Below are 22,720 nucleotides of genomic sequence, written 5' to 3'. Positions count from 1 at the left end.
GCTGACTCTCATCCACGTGCTCCACAGTGGGTCCACGCTTGGTATATTGATTCCCTAACTTGCGTTGACGCTTCTTTTTCGTCCTATACGTCACCATATTTCATGAAGTACTATAACTTTCTCCTTGAAAAGCCAGAACTAAGTCCAAGAGCTCAAAAGGGCGTACAAAAAAGCACGGACAGCCGAGCAAAAACGCGCTCAACTTAAACTACAGTGTGCCACAGTCATGTAGTGAAAAATTTAAAATAAATCAAACACATCATGTTCCACAAGCTTTAGAACGTACTTAGACAACTTAGCATTACATAATATGTATATGAAAAGACATTTATGACGAAAGGGCAGGTGTTGTAGAATAGGAAACATTCAGTTTCGGTTTCGGATGCATCTAGGAGGAGTTGGAAAAATGATCATAACTTTCGAATGATTTAAGATAACTGCATAATTCATTTTGCTAAATATTCTTGAATAGACAGGGAGCTTGAAAATATTAAATCCCCAAAAAACTTTCTTTTTTTCAAAAAATGCGTTTTTGAAGGTGGTGACCTACCTTAAAGGGCCCCTCACCAGGCCACATATCAAATTTTAGTTAGACGCTGGAAGTTGTTGTGTGCCGAATGAAGAGCAGAATGCCGCAAGAATTTTTCAAATCGGTTCATTACGAGCTGAGAAAAACAATAATTTGTAGCGGCGCGAAACCATGATGCGAGGAGGCGAGTTTCAAACCCTTGCCACTCGCCCCGTGGAGCCTTAGCAAGCCAAATCCCTTCCCTGCCCTCTTCACTTGACACATACGCATGAACACGTCATGCGCATGCATGGTCACGTGCGCATGACGTGCCCGAGCCAGCCCGAGCACGCGAGCGGCGTTGCACGGCCGCTACTTTTGTTTTTATATAGCGGCCGTGGGCGTTTCGTCAGCGTTCTGTGGTGTACTGCCTGTTTCTGCGGGATGGGCATGAAAGTTGAGACATTTGTACGGGCACGTGAGTGGCGGTATCATGAGCCAGTGCCGCATTAACGTTTACTTGGACGCGATAGAATAAATGAGCATAATGAGTGCTCGAACGCGCCAGAACATTACTTTCGTTTCCAGGGCTGGCGTCTGCCCGATGCCCGAACCGCGGGGACACGAACGCATGGGAAAGGGAGGCACACTAGCCCCGCATCTCGCTGCGATTCAAGAAAAAAAATGAGAGACGCACACATTCCCTTTGTGTGTCTCATTATTTCTCTCATGTTTTAATAATCTATTCAAGCAACAAATTACACAAACTACACATGTCGCATCAAATAATTATCGCAGTGGAACGTGCTACTGTTGGCGACGTCAGAGCACAGTCGTCTACGTAGAGGAGCGACGTCACAGCGCTACCATCAACGTAGGGCCATTTTCTCATGTACGTCATCCCCTCATTCTCTAAAGCGCGCGCCCGCGAGAGGAAGGGCAAGCAGCGTTCAACTTGAAATTTGACCCATTTCCGCGGCGCGTAGCGTTGCTAATTTTGGCAGACGGGATCGTGAACGCCCAGTGTATGCATTGCACTCGTTAGCTCAAAATTGTCAAACCTGGTGAGGGGCCCTTTAAGGCACTAGAATTAATCAGCAATAACAGAGCAAAGCCGTAATGTGTTACAGTTTTTAAAAGCTCGTTAATTTGGATTTCAAGGGACCGGGAAAACTCCGAATTAATCGAATGCCAAATTACCGAAAGTATCAAGAAAACAATAAATAAATCTCTACCATTAGATTAATGCACTTTCATTTTCTTGGGGAATATGTAAATCCAGTTAATTATTTTGCATAACAACACTGCAAAAGCCACAATTTTTGTCATTTGCGACTTCGTTCACAATGTGAACGCGGATCAAGACCCGCATGTCTTAATCTAAAACATGCTCTGAACGCATACCTTATTACGTACTAACAACGTGATTGTGGGTGGCTACCACGCCTTTCTGAAAGTGCGGGGCTGTTTCAGATGTCTACAAATAACGTTTTCGTTCCTTTGCGTCGCACATTTGCGGTGGTTCGTGTTCGGCGAACTCCGAGGATCATCCGAATTGACTGGGTTGTGGCCAAATATATCCGAATTAACGAGAGTTTGATGCCATTAAACAATGCAAATGCTGGCCGGGACCAGAGAACACGTCTGAATTATCTGATTTTCCGAATTAATGAGTGTTGAATTAGTGTATTTCCTTTAAAACACAAGGATAGTACATGTCGGCAAAGCTACCTGGAGTAACATTCCAGTACATTGTGGCACGAGGAACTGCTAACAAATTAAAAGCCCTTTTCCAACTCAACGCACAACACAGCAAGCTCAATAGTTCAGCAATAGTTCAGCAAGCTGAACACAGAAAGCTCAATAGACGACAAGATGTGCAAACGATTGCACCTAAATCTTGTTTTGAAGACAGTGCAGTTGGAGATAGCAATGCAGTTTTCCATAGCTTTGAGGATTAAGATCAGGCATGCTTGATGAGGTGAACATCTGGGTGAAACTCATTCAAGTCGAAAATAAACGTTAAGAATACAAGCTATAATGAAAAAGGTGGAAAGCCTGCCTGGATCTTTTCCTTCTCTGTATTACCTGCCTCTCATGTTTCTCTGCAGAAGCTTATTGTGTCATGCCAGTCAATGGTGCTTAACACTTTAGGGCCACATGCAGGGAAGCCTTAAACATTCTCAAACACTTGAACAAGCGTACACATTCTCATTTCCTTTAATTTCTGGGACCATGAAGGCACTCTTTAGCACCTATTGTACCTCGCAAATTTTTAACCAGTTCTCAGCAGACCAGTGGAAAGAACGCATGTATTTCATAATGAAATTTCATATATTGTATATTTCATATGAGTTTTGTAACTGGCACAGATGAAACAAGAGACTGCTTTATGCAGAGATATGTGAAGTTGTTGCTTCTTAGACGTGCCTCTATTTGCCTGGGTTTTATGTGCCAAAACCACAATATCGTTACGAAGCGAAGCATAACGGGGGACTCCAAATTAATTTCAACCACCAGGTGTTCTTCAACAGGCTTCTACATAAAAGCAGATGAGTGTTCTTCGCATTTCGCCTTCACTGAAATGTGTCCGTAGTGGCCGGGAATGGAACCCACATCCTCGAGCACAGAAGCGCAACACTTTCCATGATAAACCTGCCTCTACCTGGGTGTATCCTTTCAGAGCAATCACAATATGGTCAAGTTGTGCAAGCAAACACTAGAGCATGTAGGCAGACCAACAGTAAATAACTTCTCGTATGTCTTTATGCGTGAAAGGCATACGTGCGTAGTGTTCAAAGGCCGTAGCACAGTTTCTGACTGACACCGCTTCGAATCAGGTAAAAGTTTGTAGGAGCAAACAGACTTCATTTACCATTTATGGTTAGTGATTGGGAACGTGACCCTCTGAAGCAGAGTCCCACAGGGATTTACAGTGGAAATGTGCAGGGACAATAAACCGCACATCCCGAACAAAGCTGTTAGATAAGCGTCAGCTCGGTGCAGCAAAAGTGCCGCTCGAAAACAATGTGAGTTAACCACTGAACACATTCTTGCAGACCGCAGTCATGATAACTTTATCACAAAGATATCCGCTGACCCTGTGCTGTGATCCAATATGAAGTTGGGTGCCAGGATGGAGCATGCGGAAAAGAAGTGCAAAATAAAGCCTTTTTTTGGACAGCCTGTTTGACCCCTGCAAAGAGACCTCCAAACTAAGCTCAACGTTGCGCACCCGGCCTGCGATAAAGTTCGCCCAGCAATGACACTCGCTTCGAATGTACAAGCTTTATCAGGTCTACAGTGTGCTTGCTTGAATGCATGTGCGTTCACTGTTCGGAAATTATTTATAGCCGCTGACAACTTTCTGCAGCATTGTATAAAAAGCTACAATGGCTATTTGTTGCAGCACTGCAATTTCCGTTTTGTTTTAATTTAGGCAGAGGAACGAAAAATACAGGAATGTCCCTATTTATTACAGTAGGCTCTATCTATCTCAAATCTAGCTAATTGGATTTTTCTATTAACCTGACCCTCACAAAAGGTATCAGCCAGCATGTGCATGCTTCTACCGGCCACAAGTTTTCCCGTTTACATTCTGGCATTGGCTCTCAGTGGACAGTTCAAACTTGAATGGTCAGTATGAACACATCTTGCCAACTCAATCATGAATGCAATGGTTGAAGCATCACTCTTAGCAGTTTTTGGGTAAAGTGAATGCGTCAAAGACACATTATCACTAACAAGGAACGCTTCATCAAACTCAGAATTATTTTTGTTGGAAACAACAACTCACTGAAAATGATTACCCATATATTTGCCCATTTCTAATCTACAAATATTTCTTTTTCCAAAGGATATTGGTTACTAATTGCATGAATCACGCAATCAGGTATGAAACTTTGTAGTATGTGGCATTAGAACAGTCTTTTCTTAAAAGCTGGCATCACTTATGTCATTACAAATTTGGTATAGAACAAGTTCTCATGTAGGAAGCCAACCAAGTTGTGTTACTTTTGTCTGATTATGAAAGCAAACTCAGAGCACCTTTATCATGCATGCTAAGCTAGCAGCAAGAAATTCACATTCCAAAGAATCACACGTGGCACACAACAAATCAGCAAGATTGGTTCGTCTAGACATGTGCCACTATTTTCATTTTAATAAACATGTTAATAACTTTTTTTTATTCATTCAATTTTCTTTTTCACAGTTTGGCAATGGTAAGCAGCAGGCTAAGCTGATTCAGAACCTGGGCAAGCTGCATCAAACTCTGTCAGAATGCGTGGTGCATTAACACATGGGTGCATCCACTTGAGTGTGACAAAGTGTTCCGTAGAGTTTGTGTTGCATGGCCTCGCAAACCAGTTTGAATGTAGCTGAAAATTTAATTGAGCTGAAACAAGATGTCTCACAAGGTGTTTGTAGAGCATTAAGAAAGTGAACAGTTTTCTATGAGCTACGTTCAAAACAAAAAAGATTTTGCTTCCAAATGTACCTCCTACACGCACACATGAGTACATGCCTCCAAGCTGTGGAACGTAACCACCCATTCAAATCAATTCCCTGCTGGTAGTAAAAAACTACATTCCTTTCATTGTACAGTAGTGACAAGATGACCCCCCTTAACTACGGGATTCGCTGCGCAGTTTCGTGAAGCATTCATTAAAGCAGGTGTATTCAATGCTTTCTCAACCGACACTGTGTATAGACATTATTGGAAGTTGTACCGATGCATAACAAATGACAAGCACAGTCACAATAAGCAAGAATACTTTCTAAAGTGAACTGCTCATGAATATATCCATCAAATTGCCTCTCGTTCAAACTTTTTGGCACCAGAGGGCAGGATCTGCCTATACTTTCCTTCATTTTTAACTGTCTTGCTCTTTATTATTGGTTGTTCCTATGCCTGCATAAGAAACATGGTGGCCATTTTCTGAATGTGAGAACGCGAGCATTTGCAAAAGAAAGTGCACAGACAACCCATCAATGGAAGACACTTCTGTGGAGCTTTAAGCTGAAACTGAGAATGAAGTGCTTCTTTTTGAGGATCCTGATGACAACAACACGTCCAACTCCGAGCTCTTTTGGTCTAGTGGTTATGGCGCTCGACTGCTGACCCGAAGGTCGCGGGATCGAATCCCAGCCGCCGCGGCTGCATTTTCGATGGAGGCGAAAATGTTTGAGGCCCGTGTACTTAGATTTAGGTGCACGTTAAAGAACCCCGGGTGGTCGAAATTTCCGGAGCCCTCCACTACGGCATCTCTCATAATCATATCGTGGTTTTGGGACGTTAAACCCCAGATATTAAAACTCTGAGCTCTTTAACACACAATGTACAGGAATGGCTTTCTTTTGACGTACTATAACATGCTTACAATTTTCTGAAAAGCCTAAGATACCGGCAAAACCCATCTGACAATGACGATGTTGGGGCATAGCTCAAGATATTTTATTTTTAACAGTTTTTTAATGAAAATATTTCCGCTAGACAACTGTGCCATACATAAATGTATAGTTAGAAAGCTACATTTTGGTTAGCTTGAGACACAAAGCCCTTGCAAGTGAATGAGTGAATGAAAGTGAGTGACTGAAGCAGTGAGTGAGTGAGTGAGTGTTTATGCTGCATCTGTTTGTGCATGTGTACCAGATGTTTCAGTCAGAAAAATAAATCAGCACAATTTGGGTAGGAAAGAAAAAGCAAAAAATTTGTAGCAATCAGAATTTCATGCCAGTTTTAGCATCTAACAAATTGTCTTTAAAAAATTGCATAAGTAATAACTTAAAGCACTGCTTGTAGGATAAGAAGAAATTGCAAGGTCAATCTTTAGCACAGAACTCAACTGGGCAGTTGATTTACAAATACAGTTAAAGGGAGCAACATAAAGCAGCACAACTCATACTAAGTCAACACAACAACACTGATTTTTTACGTACTAGTTCGGAGTTGTCAGTTATCATAATTACATCATGGTATTTGTCAAGATCCATTCAATGCAAACACAAGTAACTAATTCCCTCAGCAACAGTTATTGTTAATTGTTGGGGTTTAATGTCCCAAAACCAAGATATGATTATGAGGGATGCTGTAGAGGAGGGGTCCGGAAATTTTGACCACTTGGGGTTCTTTAACGTGCACCTAAATCTAAGTACACGGGCCTCATTTTTGCCTCTATCGAAAATCTAGCCACCATGGCTGGGATTCGATCCCAAGACCTTCGGGTCAGCAGTCAAGCACTGTAACCACTAGACCACCGTGGCAGGTCCCTCAGCAACAGCTGAACTCTGATGTGCCATAGTTATATTGGAGTCCCGAAATGCACGAATGAGCTGATACTTCGTATTGCACAAAACAATAGGCATTTCTCAGCCAAAAAGAATAGACGTTACTCACACTTTAGTTATCTGCTGCATTGTAATATGATCCACTATTCCCACTTTTCTTATCACAACTTTCTGCAATTTCGCAAACCCATCCCACTTTTGTTCTTTTCATATCTAGCGCGCACTCAATACATCACATGTTTGCCAGAGCAAGCAGAGTTCTGCAAAGTTCTTGTGCACGTAGTTGTGCGTTTCTTTTGTCAAGAAAATTGGGAAATTTAATATAACTCGACATTACTATATAACCGGAACATAACTGATATGAACGTTGCATACTGCAAATGAACCAGCAGAGAAGATGATAATAAAGAAAGCTGATTCACGGGACCAGTGTTGTGTACATGCTGTTGGTATGAATGTACCTGCTTCATGGGCCCATTAATATCAACAGCTCTCGCTTTTTGTCGAGTCCTCCTCTATAGTGCATGTTGTGACGCTTTTACAGTATGCTTAGCTTCACGAAATACATGGCCAAACGCTTGAAAAATTCTTGAACACGTGGTGTCACTGGAGCCAACATTTCGACAACGGTGTTGCCTTTTTCGAGGCACCAACTGCCTACCCTAGCACGTGCACGTGTATGCTTCGTACCCTCTCCCCCAACAGAAGAGAAGAGGGCAAGTGCACTTTGCAAGTCTGTTTTGGTTGGGGGAGAAGGTACGAAGAATACACACGCTAGGGTAGGCCGTTGTTTTGGTTGGGGGAGAAGGTACGAAACATACACACGCTAGGGTAGGCCGTTGCTGACTCGAAGACGACAATTCTTGAAACGTTGGCGACGGCAATACCCTGTGTTAAGAATTTTTCGTCTCTTCAGCTCCCATCTTTTCAGTTTTATTTGGAAGGTCAAATGCTGGCCCTCACTACTTGTCAGCACACTGTCTCACACCACTGCATGATCCAGCGACCTTCCAGAACACATTGGATTCATGTCAAACAGTGAAACATTATAAGGATAACTTGATTAGGCTCATCCACTAACATTCCATAAAGATGCTCCACTGTACTCTTTGTTTCAACCTTTTATATCAATTCAATAACATTACAAGGATAACTTGATTAGGCTCATCCACTAACGCTGCATAAAGATGCTCCATTGTACTCTTTGTTTCAACCTTTAATTCAATAACATTATAAGGATAACTTGATTAGGCTCATCCACTAACATTGCATAAAGATGCGCCATTTTACTCTTTGTTTCAACCTTTTATATCAATTCAATAACATTATAAGGATAACTTGATTAGGCTCATCCACTAACGTTGCATAAAGATGCTCCACTGGACTCTTTGTTTCAACCTTTTATATCAATTCAATAACACTATAAGGATAACTTGATTAGGCTCATCCACTAACATTGCATAAAGATGCGCCATTGTACTCTTTGTTTCAACCTTTTATATCAATTCAATAACATTATAAGGATAACTTAATTAGGCTCATCCACTAACATTGCATAAAGATGCTCCATTGTACTCTTTGTTTCAACCTTTTATATCAATTCAATAACATTATAAGGATAACTTGATTAGGCTCATCCACTAACGTTGCATAAAGATGCTCCACTGGACTCTTTGTTTCAACCTTTTATATCAATTCAATAACATTATAAGGATAACTTAATTAGGCTCATCCACTAACATTGCATAAAGATGCTCCATTGTACTCTTTGTTTCAACCTTTTATATCAATTCAATAACATTATAAGGATAACTTGATTAGGCTCATCCACTAACGTTGCATAAAGATGCTCCACTGGACTCTTTGTTTCAACCTTTTATATCAATTCGATACCCTCGAACTTGATGCAGACTCTTTCTTTTTTTTCCTTGCTCTGTTTAAAACGTTACCCCTCATATTCAATGTCCTTCAACAAGCCTATTAAAGGGACCCTGAAATTGTTTTGATGATTCTGTATAAACGAACTTTAAACATGTAAATCACTACAGGTCGCACAAGGCGTGAGAAGCTGAACGAGTTTTCAACTTCTCACACCCTTCCTACGTAGCATCGTTCCATGTTAAGCAGCACCGACGACATATCTGATTGGATATGTCCAGTCTACGTCACTGAACCTCCGTTGGGCAGCGAGTGTCATCTGCCTGTGTTAAAATGTGCTCCATGTTGACGTGAGCTGCACGAAAGTGTTTACCTCGAGGTTTCTTTTCTCGAGCACCATGAATTGCTCTAGCTTATTTGTGTGCTGCAAATCTAGCGATTCGTGACTTGTAAAGCTGCGACATCATGTAAGGCTTGTAAGGCATCTGCCGAGTGGAGTCGCTGCAGTGAGCATCGGGCCCTTGCTATCCGATCAATGCCAGGATCCACACGTCTGCGGCTGTAACTTCACCCCTAAAGACACAACCATGTTGCCCGAGTTTACACTTATCGGAGATCGTTCTCAAGTACTTTTTGTTTGTCCACATGCCTTGGCAGATTGTCACCGTATAGGAGAATAAAATAAGAACAGTTGGTAGTGTGGTAGCACCTGGCAGAGCAGATCTCAACCACTCTGTTACACTTATCGGGGATCGTTCTCAAGTACTTTTTGTTTGTCCACATGCCTTGGCAGATTGTCACCGTATAGGAGAATAAAATAAGAACAGTTGGTAGTGTGGTAGCACCTGGCAGAGCAGATCTCAACCACTCTGTTACACTTATCGGGGATCGTTCTCAAGTACTTTTTGTTTGTCCACATGCTTTGGCAGATTGTCACCGTATAGGAGAATAAAATAAGAACAGTTGGTAGTGGGTAGCACCTGGCAGAGCAGATCTCAACCACTCTGTTACATTTATCGGGGATCGTTCTCAAGTACTTTTTGTTAGTCCACATGCCTTGGCAAATTGTCACCGTATAGGAGAATAAAATAAGAACAGTTGGTAGTGTGGTAGCACCTGGCAGAGCAGATCTCAACCACTCTGCGCGCTTCGTCTCTGTTGCCAGAAGGCGCACACAGCCGAGCTCTAGTACATGTTGACAGTGTCACAGTCGACAGAGCTCTGCCCGTCGAGTGCGTTGTGGTCACTAGCGACGCCTGGGTGTTTCATGAGCTGAGGAGGCAGGGCAGTGGGGAGAAGGAAGGTGTAACAATAACTGCCTGTAGCTGCCTTGATACACAGTGTGTCGCTTAGTTTGTGGTGCAAATGATTTGACACTGATGTAGCCTAAACGCTGACGAAATTTCAAAAATGGTTTCAGGGTCTCTTTAGGTATTGTGAACAAATAAATCTAGCCAGAAACCCACCATGGTTGCCATTTTTTCACCAACAGCAAGCACTGGATGCGTGAAAAAAAATTCAAATGTGGAACTCATTTTTGATTTAAGGCCCATAAACAAGACATCAATTGGATTAATTGTCAAAGTAGCGAGATTGCCAATCAGTACAGCCAGAAGTAAAATTAACAATAGCAGGTAAACTCCTCCAGGAATACTCTCTCTTACAAGAGAGGCAACAATCAAAACAATTTCAAGCATCACGACGAGAGTATTTCGAGTCATGAGTTCTGACCTGCAGCTAGAGAGCAGCCAGTGATTACCAGCTGTTTGGAGTATCAACAAAACCAAAACTGGATTTAGCAGTTCTGCCTTTTGCAGCCTTGTGTGCATGCCCACATCCTCCTTGAGTACAAATAAATTACAGTGGAACCCGCATATATCGAACTCGCAAAAAAAAGGGGGATTATTTCGATATATCGGATGATTCGAAGTACAATTATTAATGAAATATTGCATTCCGGGTGAATTTCGGTGCACAATTGGCTTCATGGCAATGCTTCACGATAATCAATTAACATGAGTGTTTGGGCGAGTTGTTAATTCATCGTGAAGAAAATTTCAACAGTGCGGAAAAACACGGACAAGCGCTGACCGTGTCGGCTCCCTTTTCATTCGTTCGTGTTTTTCTGCGCTGTTGAAATCTTCTTCACGATAATGTAAGAAACGCCTTCACGGCAATACGTGTGATTTTTTTTGTATTTTGTCATCGTTTGCAGTTGGAAGTGCAAGGTAATACCCAGAGGCGGATTATACACAACGAAATACGGTATAGTTGTAAATAGCACCCTAAAATCTTCATACGCAGCTATGTGTGCTCGTCGGGCTCCCGAAGCCTTGGCGCTAATGTCAGCCTTGTTTTTCGATGTTGTACTCAGTGTACATCTTGGGATGCTGTACACAGCGGCGACGCCAGACTTCTGTTCTCCATGTTCGACTGTAATGATTATTGGCAGCTTTGTGGAGAACAGCAGGTTCTTCAGTTTTACGACATCCATTGCGTTAACAAAACGAGCGGAGAAGCGAACGCCAACCTTGCACAATGGGCTGGCCGCACAACAATGAGGAATCATAGGGGAAAGCACACGATGGCAAGTGGTAGTTTTTACTCACTCTGCACAGCGCCCTCCTAACCACACCACTCGCTCTCCAAAATGCATGAGGTAAAGTCCCTTTCTGTGAGGAAAAGCAAAAAATTTGTGAGGGACAGCCAACTCCTTAAGGCGTTTCACATTGCCCTATGTTCGATACATCAAGTGTTCCGGCTATTTTTGTTCAATGTTGCCATAGATTTACCTACGCATTAACATTAAACTATTGGCATGTTCGAAAACAGTTCGATATAAACCATAATTCGATTTACCCGAGTTCGACTGTATTATCACTATTGTTACGCAAATCAGCAACTGGCCAAGGCCAAAGACCTTGGAAAACTGGGTTTTGAGAAAACCAGGGCCATCCCAGGCACTCAGTGAACAAATTCAGATGAATTGACTGAAATAAATTGTGCGGATTTGCATTTCAGAACTGCATAGTGGGTGATGATGAGCAGTTGCAGTGCGAGGCTTCCCACTAATTTTGACAAATCGAGTTTCTGTGTTGGGCATCCGTATTTGAGTACACAGCCGTTTTCATAACCTGCCTCCACGAGGATGCAATTGTCACAGCCAGGAATCGCACCCTTAACCTTACACTTAGACACAGTGTACACTGCAGTGAACTGAGCCAAGTTGGGACTTCAATGAAATAATTCTCCACACAGCCGCCCACCAATTGTCATGTTTTTTTTCCCCTCACTCTGGCCTTTGCACGTCATCACCGCTTGTAGTACACTGCTGTAGGCTAACTTCCTGGTCTCTAGCAATCACAGGACACGGCCTGCCAAATGCACAGCTGCAAAAACAACTGTGCTCGATGCACAGCGAGGCAGGCAAGGCCAGAGCCGTGCAGCAGCTGTTTTGAGATGCCTTCCTGCCTCAGTTCGTATCCAGACGAACACAGAGGATAACAGGAATAACTGCAACCGTTATGACAGGAATCGTAGGATTCCTAGTAACGTATCCATGATGTTTCAAAATTTTAAAAATGAGAGCAGTTTTGTTCCCTCACAAACAGGATGTTTTGAGCATCGACAGGTCTCTATTGACTACTTCGCAGGCAATATAATGAATAACCTAAACCACTGAGTACACCTGTGACCTTAATTTGAATTAAGGGAGTGATCTTAATGGCGTTCTTTGAGGTAATTACATATGAAAGCTATGGTGCTATGGTAACACCAAGACTCTTCGGTTATCCTAGAAGTACTTGCGCACAAGAGCTGTGTTGATTAGTTCACAGTCCTTCTCAGGATCCCACTCCTGAGATAGCTTCCAGCTGCATACAATGGCGACAGTACCTGGTTTACTTTGTCCGCTTGACCTCGCTCACCCTTATCTGACCTACAGAACGTGCTCAAAACAGAGGCATAAAGGAAGATTGACGTGTTTAACAGTGGTCAACAACACTTATTTGACCACGGTTGAACACCGCTTCGATGCAATGCCCTGTTGGGCCTGTAAGGCATTTTGAATAATTAAACACACAAACTATCCCAATTTTTATGAGGGGGGAAGGAGTCAATCATTTTTGCAAACAAAATTTCAAGTTCATTCATGGAAAGTTCTTTCAGCAGTACACCACATGTGTAAAATAAATTAATAGGTGCACTCAGTAATTGGGGCCGTTAAGGTTTCAATAACAGACAATAGCACTTTAGCAACTGAGGAATTAAGGTAAATGTAGGAAACAACTTGTGATCCCAGTGAATTAATATAGTAGAACTGCAATGACACAGCAACTTCTCATAACAACAATAAAATGCTACTGTTGCGCTTCAATATGATTCTTAAAACATACAAGCAAATGATGCAATGTCCATGTGATGTGCACACACAAGAAAATCTTTTACACAAGAAAATTTTGCACTGGCTCTGAAACAGTAAGATATCGTGGTGGCGCATGCATCGTCAGAACTCCTCACTCGAGAGCAAGCGATTTGGATTGCACTAAGGTTAGGGGGCACGCACCCCCTTGGTAATGCAATTTTCCTCTTCAACTAAGCAACTCCAGAGCACAAAACAGCCACTGTGGGGTTTTTATAACGGTGTTTCAGCAGCCAATGTCGACTGAGCACGTGCCTTTAGGATTCCTTAAAGTAAGTGAAGGCCCCAGGGCAATTACATGGCAGCCTTCTGGCTACATGCTGTCTTACACTACAACTGCTGTTGCTCAATGAGAGCAGCATTTTGGGCTGGTTGGAGTTCCATGACATCAAAGAAATTGCGCAACGAAAACACGGACATAAGAAGACAAGTAAAAACACAGCGCTGTGTTTGTACTTGTCTTCTTATGTCCGTGTTTTCGTTGCGCAATTGCTTTGATGCTGTTGCTCATTATCTTCTTGCTCTATAAAACACATGGCGATTTGACAAAACTGGAAACAAGTAACCTACCAGTTCAGTTTTGTTTAGCATGTGAGGACCGTAATTTGAATGCTGCGCATGAACGCTTCCTCAGACTACTCAGTTTCGAACGACACTTGATCTGCACTGGAAGTTCAGCGGATACGAGTGCTGTTGAGAGTGCTCTGGTTCCGATCCTCAGCTACATTTGATCAGAAGCGAAATGCAAGAATTGTCCTGCCCTCGTTACAATTTATGTGCTCAGCAATACGCCGTGGGCCAAAAAAATTTACATGGAGCCTTCCATTACAATATGTAACCTAGGATACCAACATAAAACCTGGGACAGTTCAATTGATTATTGTTTCTTGTTGAGCATCTATCAAATTAGTAACAATAATAATCATAATATTTGCTGGACTTTTAATTAAGAGCCAAAATCACAATATGATTATGAGGCATGCAGTGGTGGAGGACTAAGGATTAATTTCAACCACCTGGGGTTTCTCAGCGTGCACCTAATCAAAGCGAATGAGTGTTCTTTGCATTTCGCCCCCACTAAACTTCAAGTAAGCAGCAAGACACCTTACGTGCCAAGCTACCACAGCATGTTAAATTAAATCGGATGTTGTGCAGTGAAATGTTGCGCACTGCAGCAATGTGTTAGCTTCACACACTCTCAGAGCTATACATTCAAACAGCCCCTCACAATGTTTGGTTATTGCTAACAAACAAGCATGCCACACAGATCACTTGGTAGTGATCATATCCATAGGCGGAGAGTACGGGGGGGCTGGGGCCCCCCCCCCAGACTGCCTCATGGGGGGGCAGAGCCCCCCCCCCTAGCACAAGCCCAGGGTATTTTTTAAGAGCTTGGCTTAGGTCCCCGGGTCGTCCTCTCTGGCAGCTATTTCACGGGAGGCTGTTTATGCCCGCTTATTTTTCATTTCAGCCATTTAAAGTTAGGCACATGGGCCAGTGACAAGTCAAACATTCAGTGGAAAAATGCCTCTCAAACGGACTTTTACGTGCAGAATATGTTGTGCTGATGAACAACTGAAGCGACGACTTAAGCTATGACAAATTAAAAAAAAATTCACCGGCGATTACGATGCTGCCTAATTCGCTGAGCGCATCCTCGTGTTCAGGCAACGTCAGCTGTGTTTGAAGCTTTGACTATCCGCAGTTGTAGCAATGTAACATTCGTTACATATAACGCCACAGAAACTGCCAGCGCTCGAGTGCTACGCAGACTATATACTCTGTACATTGCAGCTGTCGCGAACCAAGTGAAACGCCCACAGCCCCGTTACGACAAGCGAAGCCAGCCGCAGTGCACGTGCCAGCCCTGCATGCGCATGAGCTCCGACCGAGGGGCCAGCGCGCGCGACAGAGGAAGAAAGCGAGGTTAGAGGCCAATATATCGTGATATCGACAGACTCCGCGTTCGCTCTCTTTCGTCCTCGTTCGCGCTATCGGTTACGCCGCCGACGCCGACGGCGATGCCGCTCAACGCAGGAACGGACGCCTAAGAGCTGCGCTCTAATTGTCTTGAACCCCGTAGTGAATGGTTTTGAGAACACAAAAAATGATACTGAGAATACAAAGCAATCCCGACACAGTCAGTCAGTGAACGAAAAAAAACGGGTAATTTCTTGGTTGCCTACATATTGGTACCCTTCGACATGCCCGCTTGTAAAAAAGTGCCGAGAAAGGACTGTACGCAGTTTTGATTTTTCAGTAAAGGGTTTTACTAAAAGTTCGGCCACCAATGAGCAACTCCATTACTCGTCCAGATTCATAACCGCAGCTTCGCCCAAGGTGTAGTGGTAGCAAATGGTATTTGCTACCATCTCAAAATTACTTTCGGCCATCTTGAATTGAACTCACTGGCATATAATTAAATCTTCCCGTGATAGCGTTATCCTACTGTCTCCTGTGTGGCGCATGTTTTAACAAAGTAAAGCCTAACCCCACGCATTGCATGAATTGATTTTACGCGACGCAGTCAACGAGTCAACGAAAAAGGTCGTCTACGCGATCTTTTTCGCTTCAAGCCAAGAGTTACGAGGTGGATCTATGTCTTTGTGTAAATTGAAGAATAAATATAGGGTCTTCCACTTACAGATACCTAAGAGACTAAAGTTACATTAAATTCTTTAATTTGGAAGTTGGATTCCTCTCTCTCTCTCTCTCTCTCTATATATATATATATATATATATATATATATATGTAGGGCGAGTGAGAGAGAAATGTGGAAGAGCAAGTCGTGCCCCCGCCCCCTCCGGTAAAATGAAAACTCTCCGCCTATGATCGTATCTATAAATGATGAAACATCTGTGCAGTGTGCACAGAGTTAAAAGTTAAAACAGAAGCCTGCGTGTCCTTTTCTTGCGGGAGTTGGCTTTTGAGAGAGAATGAAAAGTAACACACAAGTGTTGCTGTGTCGAAGGCGTTGTTTGTTGGAACGTTCACGGCTGGTCTGGAGTTGTGCTCTAAATGCTGAGAGGTTGGTCTGGAGCCGTTGCAGAACATTACTCTTCATGGCACGTGATTTCATTTTCTCAATCACTGCAGAGCGTGCAATGCTGATACTGATATCTGGATTTTTATGTGCCAAAACCACGCTATGAGGCACATCGCAGTGGAGGGCTCTGGAAATTACGAACACCTAGGGTTCTGTAACGTGCACCTAAGTCTGAGTACACAGGCCTTTAGCATTTCATCTACATCAAAATGCGACCGCCTCGGCAGGGATCGAACTGCAACTTTCGGGTCAGAAGCAGAGCATCGTAACCATTGTATCGCCGTGATGACGAAGCATGCAATGCTGTCACTGCAAGTATGACGAGAAGCAAAACAGAAAGAGAAAAAAAAAATGGAGGCAGAACTTGTCACGTCAACGTGACATGCTCCTTTTCGTCTCGAATTTAAAAGAATGCAAGAAAACTATGTCGCCTGAAGACGCTGCCCGAAACCAAAGGGGAGAGAGCATCAACTCCAGAAATGATCCTCGCGTCTTGGATGAATGGCAACATAATAGTTCAATTTCTTTTAATATGTGCAATAATGCAACGATGTGAAAAAAAAAATACTTCGACAAAACGTGAGCCAGGTGGCACTTTACAAGTTTTAGTGATTAACCAAAATTTGTAATTGGCCCTGGTGTCTTTCGGATCAGCAGCAGAGCATGAAATTTTATGTCTGGTAGTTTTTTATGCAGCAAGCGTACGTAAACATTTGATCAGAGAAATCTGCACGTGTTTATGATGCTGAATAGATTTCCTAAGGAAGCCACAACATTGGGGAACAAAGATCCGGGAATGATGCCGGGTCTAGAAATTCAAATCCGCCTTTTGTCTGTGTATTTGGTTATCCACTGTATGTTGTATCAAGTACATAAACAGTAATTAGCAAACTCACTCAGTATTTGAGGACGAATAGGTGGACTAGTTGCTACTGCATTTTTTAGTTTAAAACCTAGATCACAGGCATGGTAACAAAGAAAGCACCACACAGCTTTGCATAATACTTCCAATGTTTGTTGCCTTTCTCGTACTCTAGGTTCCATACTAAAAATACCACACTATCATTTGCTAACTACTTGCAAGGTAGTGCAACGTTCACTTCCTCCTATTGAAGTCACTAATTATGTTGTGCTAACTGCCCAGAAAAAGACGCGACGACTTGATAACTGGTGTGCACTAGTCGGGACAAGATCCAGGGAATAAACGCCTGCTCTGTGTACTTGATTGTTGTTTGTAACCTTGCCTACACATTGATACAGTGAGGAAGAAAGGTTAGTTGTGCAATTACAGTAACGACAAGTTTTGCATGCCTGCGGCTATTAAGTGAGGCTTTAGTAGACGAAGGTTTTCCGACAATGAGAACAACGTAGCAGATGGTTGGCCCTGCGCAAGCATACTGTCTTCTCTAACAGAGTTAACGACACACCACATAATTGTGAGCCTTACATTGCAGAAAATGCTTGGCAAATGTTTCACTGCACGATTGAATTTACCGTCTTGCTGCGAGAACTGGTTAAAGGGACAAGCTGCGACACAAACTCCGCATTTCCGCATGCCGAGTTGGTCGGTAAACCACCGTGACATCGTGACCGAGTCAAGGATCGGATGACGGTCATAGGCGTCGCGGTGACTTACGGAACAGTCGATGTCGGCGTGTATCGTTCGTTTTATCGCTCCATTTTAGCGGACATGCGCGTTTCCAGCTGCCACCGGCTGACCATATGAGTCCGCGAACCGTTATGAAACCGGTTTCCGTCTTCGAGCAACCGCGGAGCCGAGCTTCGGCACAAGAGCACGCGAGCGCGGAGCTTGTAGATGCTTACACGTGACGATCGGTTTGCAGTTCATTCTGGGCACGGCCATGCATCCCAGGGCAGGGGGTCACAGCGTTGGAAGGGTGCTTTCTACTAGCCGCGGGCCAGCGGACACTGCATCTCCAAGGAGGCGGTGACGGAACGCCGTCGCGCCACCGAGTTGCGATGATCGCGTGTCGCCGACGGCCCGTGCCTCTAGTTGCTGGCTTTCGTCCGGCTTCTCGTGCATCCGATTTCGAGGGTCCCGCCGACACGCGTTACACCGAATGTTTAACTAGCGCAAAAGGCGTCATAACGCGTTACATTACACCACAGGCTTCCACTTTCGATGCACGATCAGCCGCTCTGGTAACGGCTTGCATCGGCTCTCACCGGCTATTTAGAATCCGACACTAGACTAGATGCTTGCGTGATGATGTCAAGACAAGACAAATCCGCAGAAAGTTTTTTTTCTTTTTTTTTTTTTCTCAACACGTGACGATGTGACGTCCGATGGTCCGCTCGCCGCGTCCGCGAGTCGGTTCTCCGTCCGTGTAGATGTGCCTTTTCCATTTGTCAGAGAGAATTGACAGTCAGATGATGTGACCGTAAATAGGCAACGCGCGGCAGGCGCTGTATGCATATTTACTAGCAGCATCTGTGGCTTGGACGGCTCACGTGCTGATGCACCTCTCGTTTGAAATGTGCGATCAGAAATGTGCCGAACGAGCATCCCGTTGCAACTGGAACGGTTGTCTCTGCCGAGCGTTCACAGATTCGTGCAAAGCCACTACATCTTCGTGCATTGTCACAAGACGCGCCCAGGGGAGTGCAATCGTTCCGATAAAGCCAACCCAACGCCTCCTAGAAAAACTAGGAGGCGTTGGCCAACCCTACCGCCCGACCAGCCGCCGTACCGCCGCAATCAACGGTCGCAGGACGCCTGCCCTTTCCACTGAGCGGAGGGCGTCGCTCGAGCGAGCGCTCTCCGCACTTTTCCCTCTCTCTTTCTTTCTCTTTAGAAGCGGCTGCTATGGTGGCGAAGGTATTCAAGTAATTTTACTTTGCCCTGCGAAATTCGTCATCTTACTGGAACATAACTGAAGCTACAGTATATTTCAGGTAAGATTTACTACCGCGATCCATACCGCCTCTGTACTTCATTGCGGCTGGCGAGTCACATATGCGCGGTTGCTTTGGCTTTGCCACGCCGCTGACTGCCGTAGGTCCTCGATATGACACTGAGCTAAACCTCCGATACGCTTCCCAGCACTTTTCGTGACTACGGCCTGACCTTGTATTCCACCCTTATGAACGGCGAGGTTACTAATGCACGGTCTGCGTGGTTGTTAGCTTCCAAGGTCGCGGTTGCCCTTTGTTACGCAAGGACGCGCTGATGCTGGCTGATGTGCTGCGTTGTCGTTAAACCGCCATGTTGGTGCGCAGTAAGCGTTCTCCTGGAGCCTACGCAGTTGTGAAAGCAGGAGGAACGTCAAGAAGTGCGCCTTGGTTGCGTTAGGTTTCCCAAGTTGGGTTTCGTTGCTGTTCAGTCGGCCCTGCTGTTTCGTCTGGACCGGATCGGCCTGTGGGCCCGCTCATCACGCAGAGAGGCGTGCACGATGGATAAGCCTAGAGCCGCTGCCAGTGGGTACAGGAAATCAGCGTGCTTTATCACTGACGCCGCGTTAGAATGAAATTTCCTGATAACCATTCACTGCTCCGTTCGGCGTCCCGACTGCCGCACATCGGGCCTGTTGATGTGTTCAATGGTAAGCAAGTTTCGATCAGGGGTTTTTCGTGGGGACCGCGCACTCGCGGCCATTGCACGTCTCGTGTTCCAATTAGGTTTTTTGCGGCCTGTTATTTGTTTGAAAGACGTCCGCATTTCATGTGTCGAACGTTTCACTTCGTCTTGCACACATTAGCGGGTTGATTTTTCCCGGATTCAGTGTGTGTTCTGACTTCTTTACCCTGTTCGTGTCGGCGTTTGGTGTCCGGATACGCTTGCTACCATCATATGCGGACGCAGGGGCTGAATTAATGCTCCCAGCCGTGCGCGTTTTCCTGTGTAGTTGCCCGACGACAGCGGTGTTCAATCGCGAGTCGTTTTTTCGCCGTGTTTCAGAATTCCGTCGATGCCCCGTGAGTAGTGGTACCACATTCCAAGTGGGCGTTGCCGCCAGCAGTTCAGGAAATCTGTGACAAGTCATTTTTGATTGATCTGGCTGGCGACCTCATTTCTAAGTTTCGTTAAAGACAGTCAAAGGAGGCGTACTTGTTTCTAAAACGGACGTTCCTGACTCGGCAGTGCGCGGGCGTTGCCAGTCTTTTGCAATGCTTAGCTGATTTATTTGTTTTAATTTGCGTGTATAAGGTTGCGCGGCTTGATCAGCGCTGTTGCGAAAATTCACGGGTGGCCGTTTACCGCTCAGAATTGGCGCGACTGAGGCGCTGACTGGAGAGCAGGGCCCGTTTTGACGGGTCATTTTATCAGACTTCTTATCTCGGAAATGAGGTCTGTTGAATTTCCGGCTAATTACTTTTGGGACGCCCTCTTTTCCGGACAGCCGATAAGCATTGCTGGCGTGTTTGTTCAATCTGCACTTTGCTAATTGCCATGTTGCCATTCATGAGGAATTCCCATCGGTACAAAAGTCTGTTGCGAAGTAAATGCACGTTCATAACACGTTACCCACCTTCCGAGCTGGTTTTGACCTTACTGCTGCACGAAGCATGAAGTTCGTGCATGTCTTCTTGGGCTGTACCGGCGGCAAGGTATTTCCATGTTCGTAATTAAAGATAACAGCAATTTGGTACTTCAGTTTATTGACTGGCTGACTGCAAGTTTAACGTAAAGCATTGAGCAAGAATAGGCTTAAAGTACACACTGTACTGAAATTGCATACATCTTTTCGTGCTTGCTTGGTTGACTATGAGCTGCAAGCCAGTTGCGAAAAATATTTCCCGCAGAAATTTCCTCGGTGTTGCTATATTGCTAGCAATGACGGCTCCTGCCTCATTTCCTTGTAGCATGTTTACCTTTTTGTCCTGCCATTCAGGAAATAGTAGCCTATGGTGCATGACGAATGTTGGAAGGTAATTCTGCATTAAACATGTTCCTGGAGCGACGCTGTTTTTGTACTCAAGTTCCGTGTTTATTTATCTGAGAAACGTTTCCTTTGCTTGCCTACCCGTTGATTGCACCACTGATAATGGTACTGATACCATCCTGGAAATACGTAGCACTTTGTGATCAATGATCATTATTGGGGCACCCTGGCGACGAGTTCCTCAGATGCTGTGGACGCAACCGATACGATATTGGCAAGACTAGAGGCGGTGCGCCGCTCTCCTTTGATGCCTCACTTGATCTGTTTACAGCCGTGTTTGCTCGCTCTTACCGGCGCCTCAGTTGTAATCTGCTTTCGTCATGGAGACTAGGAGTGGAGGTTTCCTCATAAAAGGGCACTCGTAGTGCCAGCGCCTGGCAGATGGCGCACGAAGGGACGACTCAAGTGTAGAATTTTTTTCCTTGCCAATTTTATTATTGGCTTCTCTAACATTGTGGAGGCACTCAACATTGCGGCTCTTTGGCTGTATAAGCAGCATCATAATTGAGTTGTAAAAAAAAGTTTTTTGAACAAGTTGTCTGGGGTACCTTTTGGGCTCCATATCACAGTTAAAGTTGAAGAGTAGCTCTAATTCTCTGTTTTCGTATGCCTGCTTGGGGGAGTAAATGTGATGTTGAACCATTGCCGCAAGCCTGTTGTCATCGGCTGGAACCTTTGAAAAGTATGTTGAAATCGTCCAACTTATTGTTTATTGCATGAGTCATATGGCATATTGAAGCAGGGCTTAGAGCACAATAGATGCAGCTCTCTAACAGCTTTTTGTAAGGTTTTATTTCAAACTATACACATGCTTGGATTTAGTATTGAAACAATGAAAGCACATTGCGGAGAAGTGAAAGGTGAACTTTTTTTTTCTTTTGCGAACCGCTCGGGGCAAAATGAACAATGTCAGAACGCTCAAAAATGTATTCAGTTTGAAAAAGCAGAGCATCGTTTGTGTTCGCCCAAGTTTGATAAAACGCAGCATTGAGTAGAATATGAACATGCTGTCATCCCTATAGCTCACCAGGATTTTTTTTTTTCTTACAGATTACAGACAGAGCATAAAGTTGCTGCTAGAAATTTGTAGAAACTCTAGAGCCTGGTTTGCTTAAAGCGGTCCTTAACCACTTTTTTCAAGTAACCATCGAATGACCTCATGGTAGGAGTTCCTTGCCTCGCGAATAGATTGCCGCCAAAATTTTTCTAATCTGTCAAGTACTAATGGAGTTGCAGGAACTTGTCACATGCTTTGAGCGCTTTGTTTATTCTTTCGTCCATACAAGCGTGCTGGAAGCTATCCATGGAGGGGTGACAAGGGGGAGAGAAGCTACGACAGCGCGTGTCATGTAGTGCTCAGTTCTGTTGTGTGATACCTGTGCACACTAGTGTTGCTACTGTGCACTTCTAGCACACTGTAGAGCATGTTGCCGGCATATGGAGTCACCCCGTGGCAAGAAGCACATCTAATCCAAACACCGCTCTTGATTTATGCCGGCTGTAGTGTCATCATCCTCAATCATCTTCACTATCATCATCATTATTATAATTTCTTCCGCCGCCATGCTGTGCCTACCACGTGCCGAGAGCTCGAGGCGCGAGCCAGTAGAACGCGCTCGCGATCCTGGCCATACTGGACGCTGCAGCCACTGCCGCTCGCTCCGCTTCGGCTGTT

At 44.3% G+C, this 22,720-nt stretch overlaps 2 protein-coding genes across 3 annotated transcripts in view; one reads left to right on the top strand and one right to left on the bottom strand.

Annotated features, from left to right (window-relative positions):
* LOC119395930 (trafficking protein particle complex subunit 10) overlaps nt 1–18,310 on the bottom strand; it is a 91,013-nt gene extending 72,703 nt beyond the window's left edge. Inside the window, exon 1 of the mRNA XM_037662962.2 lies at nt 17,966–18,310. Within this exon, the coding sequence (XP_037518890.1) occupies nt 17,966–18,005 (40 nt within the window). The 5' untranslated portion in view covers nt 18,006–18,310. The remainder of the gene's footprint in view (nt 1–17,965) is intronic.
* Nucleotides 18,311–18,883: 573 nt separating this feature from the next.
* Nucleotides 18,884–22,720, top strand: part of LOC119395929 (baculoviral IAP repeat-containing protein 7-A) — a 45,661-nt gene continuing 41,824 nt past the window's right edge. The window contains exon 1 of one of the 2 annotated variants that reach the window (XM_037662961.2): nt 18,884–19,057. Coding sequence is in view for 1 of the 2 variants with exons in the window: in XM_037662960.2 (XP_037518888.1) it covers nt 19,693–19,704 (12 nt within the window). In the remaining variant the exon portion in view is untranslated. Of the gene's footprint in view, nt 19,058–19,351; nt 19,705–22,720 lie in introns of those variants that run through there. The other variant, XM_037662960.2, reaches the window with a different exon arrangement.

This window comes from Rhipicephalus sanguineus, chromosome 6 (genome assembly GCF_013339695.2).
Source record: "Rhipicephalus sanguineus isolate Rsan-2018 chromosome 6, BIME_Rsan_1.4, whole genome shotgun sequence".
Taxonomy (NCBI): Eukaryota; Metazoa; Arthropoda; class Arachnida; order Ixodida; family Ixodidae; genus Rhipicephalus; species Rhipicephalus sanguineus.
Note: the sequence above shows the minus strand (reverse complement) of the source record. Positions and strands in the feature narration are given on the sequence as shown.